General features: G+C 36.6%; 1 protein-coding gene across 1 annotated transcript; it reads left to right on the forward strand.

The window, feature by feature from the left end:
* The first annotated feature begins 8,438 nt into the window (after positions 1 to 8,438).
* On the forward strand, positions 8,439 to 10,418 carry LOC112197839 (galactinol synthase 2). Its single transcript, XM_024338733.2, has 4 exons — positions 8,439 to 8,855; positions 9,155 to 9,475; positions 9,662 to 9,796; positions 9,924 to 10,418. The coding sequence occupies exons 1-4, from the start codon at positions 8,559 to 8,561 to the stop codon at positions 10,155 to 10,157; spliced, it is 987 nt and encodes a 328-aa protein (XP_024194501.1). The 5' UTR covers positions 8,439 to 8,558; the 3' UTR covers positions 10,158 to 10,418.
* Positions 10,419 to 14,669: the final 4,251 nt, after the last annotated feature.

A 14,669-nucleotide genomic window follows, 5' to 3' on the forward strand; every position in this document is an offset into this window, starting at 1 on the left:
GAGATAGGTTGGCCATCAGTGGGTGGGGATAGCAAAATGACAAGCAAGGAGAATGCCAGAATTTACAACTCGAATTTGATCAAGCATTGAAGCTAGCGTGGAAGAGGACCCCCAAGGAAACCCAAGTTCCCTATAGAAGCTTACATCTTTGCCATGTTTAAAGAGAATCGAAAGCCTGAAGCGGAGACTGAGAAGCATTTTGGACTCTTTTTTTCCAAACAAGAGTCCTATGTATCCCAATAATCTCAAGTAAAAGTTGAACTCTGTGTAATGATCTGAAATTTCGCATTAATGAAATAGGGGTGAGGGCCGGCCTATACATATATACCTCTCCAATCTATATTTCAGTAGTACTATTTCACCATTTTTAATTAATTATTATATTAGTAGATCCATTCATCTATTCGAAAGGCTAGAGTAGAGTCTTTCACCTACATATTTAGTAGGGAGAATATCACAAATAGTCACTAAACTATTACATGTTCAACACTTTGGTCACTCAACTTTTAGAAATATCACTTCAGTCACTCAACTTACACATCATCTATCACTTTAGTCACTACCGTTAGATTTACTGTTACGAGTCCTTAATTTGAGGGCAAATTTATCTAATCACTATTTTTTATTTATAAGAAAAAAAATAAGAAATTTCTAAAATATTCATGGTCTTTGAGCTTTTTTAGAAAGAAGAAAAATCATGGCTGATATGATTGATTTCCCTCTCTCCCATTTGAATCTCAGAATCTCAATTTGTTTATCAATGAACCATGCTAGCTAGGGCTGCATCACCAATTTCACAACAGGACGAAGAAGAAGGACGCCAAGGGTAAAAACAGTCAATAAGCTCAGTCGAAAACGCCGATCAAATCTAGCTTACTTGGCCTGAGCTCAACGACAACGCCCTCCAAAGAAGTCGGCTGCGGTGGAGCCGGCTTCAGTGTCTCCTATTCTGGCATCATCGCTCGGTTGAATAGGATAAAGACAAGATCGGGGTTGTTGCCGCAGGAGAGCTTTTTCGGGTTTAGGGGAGACAAAGGCTCGACATTGGGGTCTAGTAATTTGTCGAGGCCTGTCGCCAGTGACGGTATTACAGGGTTAAAGAAGAAGGAGGCTACGATGACGAGTTTGAGCAGGATGGGGTTCAATGAGAGTGTGACAAGTGAGAGCTGGGTTGATAATGGCAGTAATTCAGATAGTATGTCAACCGGTAGTGTGCCTTCCAGAGACCAAAGCCCAAATATGCCTGCGCTGTAAATCTTATCTCATGGTTGATGGTAAATCTTATCAACCATGGCTGAACCTTTTTTTTTTCCTTTTCTTTTGTGGTCTGTCAATGAGTATTTCCAGATCTTGTTCATTGCCTAAATTTGGGTATGAAATTTTGGTATTTTATTTAACTTCCATCATCAACGTTAATTTATTCCTTCTTTCTACACTCACCCTTGGTCACCAAATTTCTTATAGATATCACCATGGCTGATATGCTTGATTTTCACCCCTCTCTCCATAAGCCCATCTCTTTCCAGACCTCTTGATAGGCTATTTCTATACACCTAAATAGATGTACAAAAATGTCTATAATTTAACCCTACAAGAATGTCGAAAATAGTATAGGAAAGTAGGGATTGCTCCCGCAAGAGATTGTGGTCTAATCACTAATCTAAAGACTCAAAACAAAATAAACCAAAACTGTCCAGTTATAAAGATCTGACCAGCAGATGACTCTAAACTATTCTAAATGTCACAAAAATTTACAGACAGACTTTAGACATGATAAACTAATTACTGACCCAGTTTGATAATTTTTGAAGGTGTTTTGGTTGACGAACTAATTAAATAAAAAGGAAACACTAAATGACTCCGAAAATAAAAAGACTTGATTCAGGGTTTTGAAAATCAAAGATAAAACAAGTTAGAGGAATTGCATCCACCACCAATCATTCATTTTTCACTAATCATGTTCAACCTAATTTCATTTATCTATGGATGAAGAAGCTCAAGTTAACCCAACGCCTGAATTAACCTATTGTTTTTCCTTACTTGTATGCTAGGTGAGAGACGCTCTACACCTAACCTATTTTCTAAAATGCAACATAGGTTGACACAACTCTAGATTTAACACAAAGAAATTATTACGCAATAGAAAAACGAGACATCACAAGGCATCTTAAGTACGACGCGTCTCAATTAACCTAGGAATCTAATCACTTGCCTTATAGAAAATTTACTACTCTAGAACTCTCAACGGAACCCTCGAAGCAAGGCGTAGGAAATGATCATTCATAGCAATAGAACCCTAAACATGCAATCTAAGTTGCGCACCAAAGAAAACATGCAAAGGAATCATCAATGTGAAGATAGAAATTAGGTTCTCATCCAATAGATAAACACAACTAATTGAAAGTCATAACAAGTTTACAATCATGATTTGGGGCTTCAACCGCCCCTAACTAAAGAGTTAGTTTCTCATAGAAAGAAAAATAAAAACAAGCTAAAGAGAAAAATAAGAAAACAACCCCTAACTAAAGAGTCAGTTTCTCATAGAAAGAAAAACAAAAACAAGCTAAAGAGAAAAATAAGAAGTTGCAAGAGAGAGGAAACAGAGGAAGAGAGAAGAGAAGAGAAGAGATCTTTTTCAGATTTGCACAACCTTTTTATATTGCTCCTTGAGTCCTTTTTCATTCCTTTTTGGTTTGTGACTCCTTGAATTGTAGAGAAAGGCAACTTCTTGATTCTCTATTTGATTTAGGATTCTCCACACTTTGTCCAATGAGAATTTGTCATGCCATCATCAATATTTCTGCGAATATCTCCATAATTTGCTGCGATATCTCCATGAATTGAGCTCCTCGATCCATCAAGGTCACTTGCTAGGGCCAGGACTTCAAGTTTTTCTTTATTTGCACATCTTTACTCCATATTATCTCCTTTTTGTATATTTGCTCCGAAAAACCTAATAAACATAAAAGCAAATAAATAAAGGGAAAATAGAATAAACTAACAAAGATTAATATAGGGATTAACATTATAAACGTTGCATAAAATGCTCCCATCACCTCTTCTTGTCTATCTCACCAAATTGATAAGGCAGATGAGCAATTATAACCACAATTCATAGTAACCCCAGGTACCATCTCACACGTACTCACTGAGACCAAGTCACTCCTCAACCTAGCCTTCCAATTCTAAACGATTTTCCGGGCAGTCAGCAAATTTACCAAATTGACAGCTTGATTTGCTTAGAGTTTTAGAGTTTTAAGATTATTGGGTGTATACTCCAGTGAACGTTTAGATTCTTCTTGTTGATGCCATTTATCAAGATCTGATAATTTGATTTAATGATCATGAAAGAGACAGGGAAGGGAAAGAAACAAATAAAAAGCAGAAAAAGAAAAAGAGACAGGAAAGAAAAAAGTTTAATTTTTGAGTAATTTGACTAAAATATCCTTGAGATAATGTATTATTTACGAGATTTTAACGGATAAAATAAACAGAAATAGACCGAATGACTAAAGTGATAGACAATATTTAACTTGAGTAATTAAAGTGATATTTTCAAAAATTAAGTGACCAAAATATCGAATAAGTCATAATTCAATAATTATTTGTGATATTCTCCCTATTTAAATATTTAGTAAACATCTTCTATGTACTATTTTGCTGCATGAGACGCAGAAATAATATCATCTGCAATATTATTCAAACTATAGAATTTCCCAGAGTTATAATGGTGTTTCGACTATAATGAGGTCCTGATATCTATCTCTTTAATTAGTTATTAATTGACTTGGTTAACTTGCAACCCATGGCCTTTTAGAATTATCTGGTCTCTCCATGCTTGCCCGCAGAGGTACTGCTTCAGATACAATTATTACACAATCCAAAACGACTCGCTCTAGTGAATCGATCTGCTACAGGTGTAAAGGTCTTCCTCTTTTTTGCATAAACTTAATAATTACGTACAGAATCTCCACGTACTAAGGTGCTTCCAGTTTCAACCGAGTTAATCTCTTTTTTTAATTTTTTTTTTTTATTTTTATCAGAAAAAAAGGGAGGAGAAGTTAATCATGAATTAAAAAGACAAGGCCTATGGCCCCATGAGTTACATATATACAAGGGTTCAACACCATAGAGATGAAATTTAATCACAAAGTCATATTCCTGTAAGAACTACCGATTATAAGTTTATAACTGCATAAGCTCGGTATATTGAAAGTAAAACTACGAGCCCATGACTAGCATCCATACCCGATTCTCCGCTAGCTAGCTGAACATAACAATGATCCCTAATTAACTATCAAGGAGATACCATCGTCAATATTAATACCGGTATGATAATAAAAAGAACGTTCAAATTAGCTTTGTGCATGAAAAGTTTAACACAAATTCTAAATCTTAAATGATTGATGAGTGAGGGTTCCACACGATTTCAACTTTCAACCGTTTGGCTCTTCATCAACATCGAACAAATAAGATATTAATTCCTAGTATCTTTGTTAGCCATTTGTCTCGATCGATGATCATGTATGTGCGCATTTTTTAGCTCAAAATTCAATAGGTAATGAAACCTTTAATCTACGCTTCTACCAAATCTATACCCTAGGTTTAACTAATCTAAGCCATTACACCTATGCAATGATTTTAAGGAATGCTTAGTTTTATGGTACAAAAATAACTGATATGAGTCTCTCTGTAGTGAGATCTTGTAAGTTGTAACTAATAACAAGTAAATCTTTTTTCTCAACTGCTTCGTTATTATGCATTATCTTCAATTCCGTTCAATCATGATACATAGTATATACCCACCAATCATGCTAAAAGCAATACTATTCTCCAGGTATGCGATAGCTTTCATCTACAATGACTTCAGTTAACACGTACCTAAAGCTCGCTACTCATTGCCTTTTTTCTCCTTATTCCTTATGCTTCTTTTAACTAGCTAGCTTGTGTACACTTGTTTGCAGAACACAAGTAGTATATTCGTGATGTCCTCAAAATGGTTTGGAATCTAAGAATAAAATGAATGTGACGTCTTCTTTGAATATCACAACAGTAACAATCTAACTCCAATCATAGAGAGATTCAAACCAATTAGTCAAAATGATTAGTAAATAGGTCCTTTATCATCTTAGGTTAATTATTTAAAGTCATCTGAAACTAAAGTACATTATCCTTTTAATTAGTTAGTTGCTAACTAATTAACTTTTGATGTCATTTGCTCGATATATATCACTTGCTAATTTAATTAGTTTGGTCGGTCCATGAATGCATGTAAAGGTGTTTCAGTTTAAAAAGTATCACAAGTTCAAAAGGACTTATTCCAGAATATAACTGCGATAATATTTATAATGAGCTAGCTGTAGTAAACGACATATAAAGTTCTTCATCTATTGCTTCTTCTGTGCGTATAATACAAAATTCATTGGCATCATCGATCTCCACTAGGGTGTTTCAACCGTGTGGTTCTTCAAGAACCATAAAGAATATGTATTCTTTCTAGTTAGTATATCTTAGTTAGCCTTTGCTTTGGATTGTATATGTTCGTTCGGATTCTTTTTTGGTTACTTTTTTTTTATTACACATTCTCTTGTTGCTTTTTGGTTGCATTCTTTTGTTATTCTGTTTTTGCTAGCAGCTACATATATATGATTCACGTTTATATGATGAAAAATTTGATTCTTTACCCAAAACAACAGAAATAAAAGAGAAATTACTATCTATGTATAGGGAACAATCATTTCAAAATGACAATACAAATATATATGCCCTATATATATATATATAGAAGAACATTTGTTAGCTACTATATATATTATTGTAATTTTCCTTGTTAGAGATCTATATATAAAAGTACATTCTAGTATCTTTTTTCACAAACCTTCGATCCTCATTTTCAATCTCATTTGTCTAGGTAATTTCATGTGGTAAATTACCCTTATCCTTCAAATGAGGGGATAATGACCATTTACACAGGTTAATTAACTCCACTTACCTAAACACTCTAAGAGATTGCCCACTTACACAATATTTTATATATATTTTGCCCTAATACCCAATATTTGATATATATTTTCCTCACTCTCCTCATTGGGATAATGACCATTTACACAATTTGAGCCTAAAAATTGCCCGCTTACTCCACTAAGAGTTTTTTACTCTCATTTACCCAATTTAACATTTAATGACAGTTTTGCCCTTCGTATGATTAAAAAACTGTATAGATGCCACTATTTCCTCTCTTTCCTCACTCTCCACGCCACCGGCACCCTCTCTCTCCTTTCTCTCTCCCCGATCTCCACCTCCAGTTTTCTCTCTCTCTCTCTCTCTCTCTCTCTCTCTCTCTCTCTCTCTCTCTCTCTCTCTCTCTCTCTCCCCACCTCCGGCAGGCGTCGATTCGCTCCCCAATCTCCAACTCCGGTGCGGTTCAACCTCTTGCCCAGATTCCGCTACAGCTCGCCGTCGATTCGCATTGACTTGATGTCGTGGTTCAACCTCTTGACTGTTAGGGCCGGCATTGACTTGATGTTCGTGCCGTTAGTGTCGGAGATTCGCCAGATCACAGTGCTTAGGCTTCCACCTCCACTTGACGAGTTCGCGGCCGTTGGATTTGTTGTTGGAAATGCAATTCCAGTCCTTGAAGATTTCCTTGCAGGTGTTGTCGTACTTGGGAGAAGCATTAGGGTCGTAGATCTAGGCTCCATCGAAGTAGTCGTAGGACCCGACCGGCTCCATCAGGTCGGATCTCGGGGGTTTCCGGAATTCGAGGGAGCTGTGAGGTTAGGAAGGAACGGAGGAGGTGTTTCTGATGCAAGAGAGCGGCAAAGATGGTGATTGGGTGCCCAGAGCTTTTCAGGATGCCCAAATCAATTTCTAGCCTTTTTTTTTTGCTACCCACAACATTTTTTGGGTGGTCAAATTTTATTTTATTTTATTTTTTGTGGTAAACTGTGAACTCTGAGAATGGAAGGGAATTTTGCAAGTAGTGATTGTTTTTTTAATTATGATTTGGTTGGCAATAATAAGATTATTGGGAAGCAATAATACGATTACTGGGGAGTAATAAAATGTTTATTGGGGCAATAATAAGATTATTTATTTGGATAAACCTTCGAAAATTTTCAAAATTAAAAACATCTTCATTTTTCACTAATTATTGATCCCCAATAAACTTGTTATTGGGGAGCAATAACTTTTTTATTGGGGGGCAACAATATGTTTATTGGGGGGCAATAATATGATTACTGGGTATTATTAGGGGACAATAAAATCGGACGTAGGAATCCGGTCACCAATCCGGTAGCCGGATTAGGGATTTAGGTGACCGGTTGCCGGAGTCCCGTCACATGTCTCCGACGACTTCTCTCTCTAAGTGACAAAGAAGGAGATGACAAAATTGTCCTAAAAATAAATAAAAAGTAATAAAAAATACTTAATTCGGTATTAGGGCAAAATATATATAAAATATTGTGTAAGTGGGCAATCTCTTAGAGTGTTTGGGTAAGTGGGGTTAGTTAACCCCAAAATTGTGTAAATAGTCATTATCCCTTAAAAATATATAGTTGTTGCTAAAATCGTGTCAGTGTTGTTATTTTTTCTGAGTGTATTTGTTAATTTTCTGAGTGTATTTTTTCTGAGTGTATTTGTTAATTGGTAGATGTCTAAAATAGTTTTAACCTCGCATCTACACACACTATTTTCCTGTTGTTGTCGGCAACATATAACAAGTCATGCTAGTCTAAATAAATCCTGAGTGCATGTCTTTAGAAATAGAATACTCCACTGACCAGGAAAGAGATTGGTAAAGCCGTAAAGAACTTCTCTAACTAGAATCAAGCGTGTTGATTACAAATATTTTCCTATAGAGTGAGGTTTAACAAATTTCTAACCTGATCTACGTACATACGAGCAATCCCATTTTAGAAAAATTGTAAATTAAGGCCTAAATGGATAGAATAGTCAATAGAAATTAAAACTAAGGCTATCAAAGAAGATTTTCTCTTTTCAAAAAAAAAAAAAAAAAGAAGAAGATTTTCTAATTAAGCTTCGTTCATTGCCAAAAAAGAACTAAAATTTATTTTCTGGCATGTAATTATGGAATTAATGATGAATGTCCAAATTGGAACAGAAAATATCTAAAATTTAGGTACTCAATCAACATTCATTTTCTATCTCTTTCGCTATTGAGGTGATCTCACTGACATATCCTAGGAAGGAGCTAGTCATAAAATGATATTATTTTCCGATAAAGGATAGTTTGCTATTTGCGATTAACTTGTAATCAATCTGATGCTCAAACAAGAAAAAAGTTGAAACCTACTTATGATAACGCGTCTCATATATTTTTGTTGCCACATGCTGCTTGAAAGGATAGACAGAATATTCATCCATTTACTTCATACTCTAAAACTCTGCTATCTCATTCAAACCCCTATATAAACCCTTCACCTCTTCTCCTCAATACAACAACAACTTCAACAATCAAATTTCCAAGCTTGTTCCACTTCTAACCAATTTTGCTGTAGTATCATATATATCAATTTTGCTTTCTTGCATCCATTATGTCTCCTCCAGAACAGACAAACGGAGTACCAAAGAGAGCATACGTGACCTTCTTGGCGGGCAACGGGGACTATGTGAAAGGTGTGGTTGGTCTGGCCAAGGGCCTCAGAAAGGCCAAATCTGCCTACCCACTTGTGGTGGCTGTGTTGCCAGATGTTCCCGAAGAGCACCTTCAGATTCTTGAGTCTCAGGGGTGCGTTGTGCGCCCGATTGAGCCAGTCTACCCTCCTGAGAACCGGACCCAGTTTTCCATGGCTTACTATGTCATCAACTACTCAAAGCTCCGTATTTGGGAGGTACAAAAATTTGGATGTCGCATCTATATACTTTTGTGTCGTTGGTTCATTGTGATCTCACATCATGACAAGTCATACTTTCTAACAAGAATTTTTTTTAATCCGCCCTAGCTAGCATTCCAATAAATAAGAGTACTAGTCGGCTCTTTTGAAAATAAATGGGTTGGATTTAGAGTTTTATATGGAAAAACTTATAAATACGAGATCAACATAAAATTGTTTGTCTTTTGGAAAATCGTAACTAATTTCTATTGTGCAACAAGTACATACCATTTGATCATTTGGTTCCTTGTTTTTAGTTTGTGGAGTATGAGAAGCTGATTTACCTGGATGGCGATATACAAGTGTTTGATAACATTGATCACCTGTTTGACATGCCCAACGGCTACTTCTACGCCGTGATGGATTGCTTTTGTGAGAACACATGGAGTCACTCTCCGCAGTTTAAGATCGGATACTGCCAGCAGTACCCTGAAAAGGTGCAGTGGCCAGCAGACATGGGCTCGCCGCCACCACCATACTTCAACGCCGGCATGTTTGTATATGAGCCTGGTCTTCCAACTTACCATGATCTGTTAGAGACCGTCAAAGTCACCCCTCCTTCCTCATTTGCTGAGCAGGTATCGTATAACATAATTTAGAATACATTCATTCGAACAATTTTACCATGTTGTTCGACATCCATCTTGAATGTTGTTCAAAAAAGACATCCATCTCGACTAAAATGAGAACTGCCAGATTACCAGTCAATTAAATCCTAATTTAATTAGCTTAATTCTAGAATGATTAATTTGGATATGTGCCAGGACTTCTTGAACATGTACTTCAAGGACATATACCAGCCTATCCCTCCGGTGTACAACCTTGTCTTGGCAATGCTGTGGCGCCACCCTGAAAATGTTGACCTTGATAGAGTGAAGGTTGTTCATTATTGTGCTGCGGTACGTTTCCGATATACTGACCAAGTTTGTCTATCAAACATTGCAATCACATTAATTCTTAATTCATTCGAATCTGATTAATTATTTAGATTCATTCGGGCATATATTAACATGTATATATTTACAGGGAGCAAAGCCGTGGAGGTACACTGGTAAGGAAGATTATATGGAAAGGGAAGACATAAAGATGCTGGTGAAGAAATGGTGGGACATTTATGAAGACCCTTCATTGGATTACAATTACAACGACGATGTTATTGTGAAGGCCGAGAATGAGCGTACTGTAAAGCTTGGACCTTTCATTGCTGCATTGGCAGATGCTGGTGTTGATCACCAGAAAAGTGCACCATCTGCTGCTTAATTGAAATGTTGCTCATATCGTAACCTTTTGGCTCTGAGCTCTATAGCTAGATTGCCATATATATACGTACTCATATGAAAGTTACTCTATATATACACATATATATATATATGAACTGCAACTGGCCCTTATCGTCATATTTACAACAACTTACATATATAGTTTGTGTAGGAAACTGCATGCACTTGCTATTGTTTTTTGTATAAGTGTGGGATATGGTACCTGAACGAGTTTGCAAATAAAGTAATACTACTATATATTGTGTGATCTACTGCGAACCGTTTTTATCTTTTGCTCTTTCTTTTATAAAGAAAAAAATGACAGCAGTACGTCATATCACCCGATTGAACCAACTTCTGATGAATAAACCATGCCTAACGATGTAACATGGCATACATGACATCAAAATAAGATTAACATGGTAGATAAATGTATATATAGATATGGTTTTCATCTCTACATGCACAGTCGCCAACCGGAAAAGAAATGTATTATTATTCACGTCGCATAAAAATATATAAGATATTGGAGAAAATTACAGATGTGTTCAAAGTGTCTGACCCAAATTCTAGGTTACTTGACTTAGTGGTAATAGAGTTTTAATTAGATATAATCTCGGAGAATTTAAGAGATATTCATTCAATGTAGGATTACCTTTCTTTGTACAATTCAGATTCTATGCATTGTAATCCTCTATATAGAGAGACCCCTATTATCAATGAGAATACACAACAATTTTCTCTCAATTTCCGTTTATTTAAGACACGTTATCAGCACGAAGCCCTAACCCTGAAACCCTAATTTCATAGCCCTCAAATCCTAGCATCCACCGCCTCACATATTGAAGCCCCAGTCTCCAGGAGCCCAGAACCGGCGGCGGAACCACCAGAACCGGCCGGAATCCTCCTGAACCGGTCATTGGAAAATTCAGACCGACCCCTGCATTGTGCCTGCCCCCTGCATACCTGCCGAGATGCTGCTGAGAACCCTGCGTGTATCTGTCGACAGCCCCGCAACGCCTGCATGACACCTGCCGACATCTGCCGAGCGCCTGTCGACACCTGCCAAGACTCCTGCAGCATCTACCGACAGCCCCTGCACGAGCCTCGCATAGTACCTGCACAGCCCCTGCAGCAGCCCCGCCTAGCTTCGGCCACCGCAGACAGCCACCGGCCACCAGTTTCTGGACACTTTTCCAGCGACCTGCGACGACCTTTTTCAGGCCATGTTCATCCACTTTTCCGGTCATCTCTGGCAACCTTTTTCTGGTCAAAATTTCCGGCAACTTTTCAAGGTAAATTTTTCTAAAAGTTCCCGTTTTTTTGATTTTTTTTTATTCTTTTTCTTGGGGACTTGCTACCTCCCTTCTTCTACCCCCCTTTCTTCTTCATAAGGGAGACCAATAGCCGAACTGTGGAGGTTCCTGCTCACTCCAAGTTTGGAGCTTGTAGAGTCCTCCAAACTTAGAGTTTTTGAGAAGAAACGATCTACCACATGCATCGTTGTTTCGATCTAATCCAAACCCCTCTTGGAATTGGATTTCTTGGAAACAACTACACTCAGAAATCCCTAATTTCTTGGAAGCGACTATGCTCAGAAATTTTATTGTTTTCGTGGTAGCCTTTTTAGCTCCGAAACTAACCCTAATCTTTTGTTGTTTTTCAGGATGAGTAACTTGAACAAGTTGAACTTTGTTCCACTGGAGGCAACAGGTGCAGGATACCACAGGTGGGTCCGTGATGTGCGCCAACATCTTAAGGCTGATGGAATTCTGGAAACCATCCAAGAGCCAAGTCAGAACGTGCTTACTATTGAGCAAGCTACCGCTTTTGAAGCGAACCAAGCTAGCCTTTTTCGCTTCGAAACTAACCCTAATCTTTTGTTGTTTTTCAGGATGAGTAACCTGAACAAGTTGAACTTTGTTTCACTGGAGGCAACAGGCGCAGGATACCACAGGTGGGTCTGTGATGTGCGCCAACATCTTAAGCCTGATGGAATTCTGGAAACCATCCAAGAGCCAAGTCAGAATGTGCTTACTGTTGAGCAAGCTGCCGCTTTTGAAGCGAACCAAGCTAAAGCCATAATTTTCATGATCGACAAGGCTGATGTGCTCATATTTTTCTATATTTCTTTGCCTCTTAATCTTAGTATTTACGCTTAGTCCTCCTTATTTCTAGTCATTTATGTTGTTATAGTGTTTTTGTAGGTTTGTCTCATAAAGAGAAGAAAAGAAACTAAAATGAGCTAACTAGGATGGAAAGACACCCAAATTCCAGAATTTATCTATGCAGAACATCTAACTTCGCCTAATTACTGGGAGTCAACCAGATCTAACAAGACAATGAGCCTTATATCATTGGAAAGCTACGGATGTCTAATTTTTGTAGAATTTTATAGATCTCGATTTCGATACTTCTGGAGAAAGTTATGATTATTTGAGTGAAGATAGGTCAGAACAGGAAATCTGCTCGGGAATTTACAACCATTTATGGAGAACTCAAGTTCTGTGGCACAAGATCATCAATCATAATGTTTCAAGGAAGTCAATTCAGATGAGGATTCAACTTCTATAAGAGATATTTCAAGGTTTTCCCATTCCAAATGAAGAAAGGAATCTAAACCCAAGTTTTACAAGGAAACATGAAGTCAAAGATGAGCAGAACTCTTCCTTATATAAGGGAGCACGAATTCACATGAGAAGGAGGTCTCGGGAGCACAATGTAGACGCCTAAGGAGTGGAGACGACTCATCCATCTTCCTTTTCTTTTCCCTTTCCATTCTTTTCATGTTTTTCCTATGTTTTATTTAGTTGTCTTTTGTTAAACCTTTTCTAGGGTTAGGATGATGCCATATCATGATTGTTTATGTACTTTGATGATTTATTGATGGATTTATAGTTTCTTTATGATGAATGCTTAATCACTATTTGAATTGATGTTTTATGTTTAAGTTCTTTGATTGATCACCTTAGGGCTTTGCATATAATAATTGAAAGACAAATTTGAAGCAGAGATAAAATATAATTTGATTAGCTTCTTGTACTTAAGTGTGGTAAATTACATTATAAGTTGAGAAAGACTAATGGTTTGCTTGATTCCCGTGTTTTCTAAAGCATAATGAGTCTTGCATGTTAAATTTATACCTGAGAAGAATAAACTGCATAGTTAGGATATAAAATCTTTACCCGAGAGGGAGAGCATCATACACTCAAGGAAAACTATATGGTCTAGAGTACCTGAGAAGGACTTAGATACGGGAATGATCATCTAGAGAAACAAAAGAATCTGTTAATTACATTGAAACATAAATAGGATTGTTAGTGGTTGATTCTGAAACCCTAGGTTTTATCATTATTTGTTTGTTTGTTTCTTTCTTTAATTTTTACATTATTTGTTTAGTCGAAAACCTTAAAACCATATCTTCTTTAGTTTGATTGTTTATGTGTTTTTGTATTTGGATTAATTAGGTTATTATTTAAATTGATTATCAATCCTCAGTTGGAACGACCTCGTACTTGCACATTATACTAACGACGATTCGTGCGCTTGCGAGTTTTAATTAAAATTTCACAACAAGTTTTTGGCGCCGTAGCTTGGGATCGACGATTGATTTTGATTCTAACTTGATTACCATTTTTTTTGTTATCTTGTTTCCCTATTTTATGTGATTTTCAGTTTTGAATTTGCTAACATTAAATTTCTTTTTAACTTTTCAGGTTCTGTACCTTCTTTGTGATGTAGATTCTGGACATCTTACTGAAGTTTTAACAGGCTTATTGCATATCACCGGAAAGCTACATGAGTCTAGTTTCTAATGCACCATGCAAGCAGATCATTATTCAAAGCTGTGAGCTAAGAGATATTTGAGAAATACCGAACAGTGCTCAATCTGTGGGGAAATTTTTCCTGATGACTTTTGCTATCTTTTTGACTTCAACATCGGCTTTGTGCTATTCTTCACAAAATCCCAGGGAGCTCTAAACTCTTCTCTTTACTTTCTTGTTTTTATTTTTCACTTATCTCTTTCCCATGCTTTTATGTGCATTGCATGCTTTAATTCTTTCACCATTGAGGACAATGTTAGATTTAAGTGTGGGGGAAGGGATTTTGATTTTTGTTTCTATTAGGATTGTTAGTTTTATGGGTTTATGCAAAATTAAAAATCGTAAAAAAAAAAAAAACGGTGTTTTCTTTGTTATTTGTGCGCCATTATTTTTGGTTTTGTTTTCTTGAGTCTTAGGCCTTTCAACAACTATGATGAGTATATATTTCAGAAATCATGGCTTAAGAGGATCATAAAATCGAGATGATGTTTGACTTTATTCTTTGGTTAATAAGAATGTATGATTGTCATATGTATGTGTAGTGGATGTGGCTTTGCTTACATGGTACAGAAAAGAGCATGTTAGGATAAGTTTTTGATTCATACATAACCTATGTGAGATATTTGAGCCTATTTGCCTTTTCTTTGTTGAGTGTTAAATGAAAAAATATATGTCATCTTATTTTCTTG

This window comes from Rosa chinensis, chromosome 4 (assembly GCF_002994745.2).
Source record: "Rosa chinensis cultivar Old Blush chromosome 4, RchiOBHm-V2, whole genome shotgun sequence".
Taxonomy (NCBI): Eukaryota; Viridiplantae; Streptophyta; class Magnoliopsida; order Rosales; family Rosaceae; genus Rosa; species Rosa chinensis.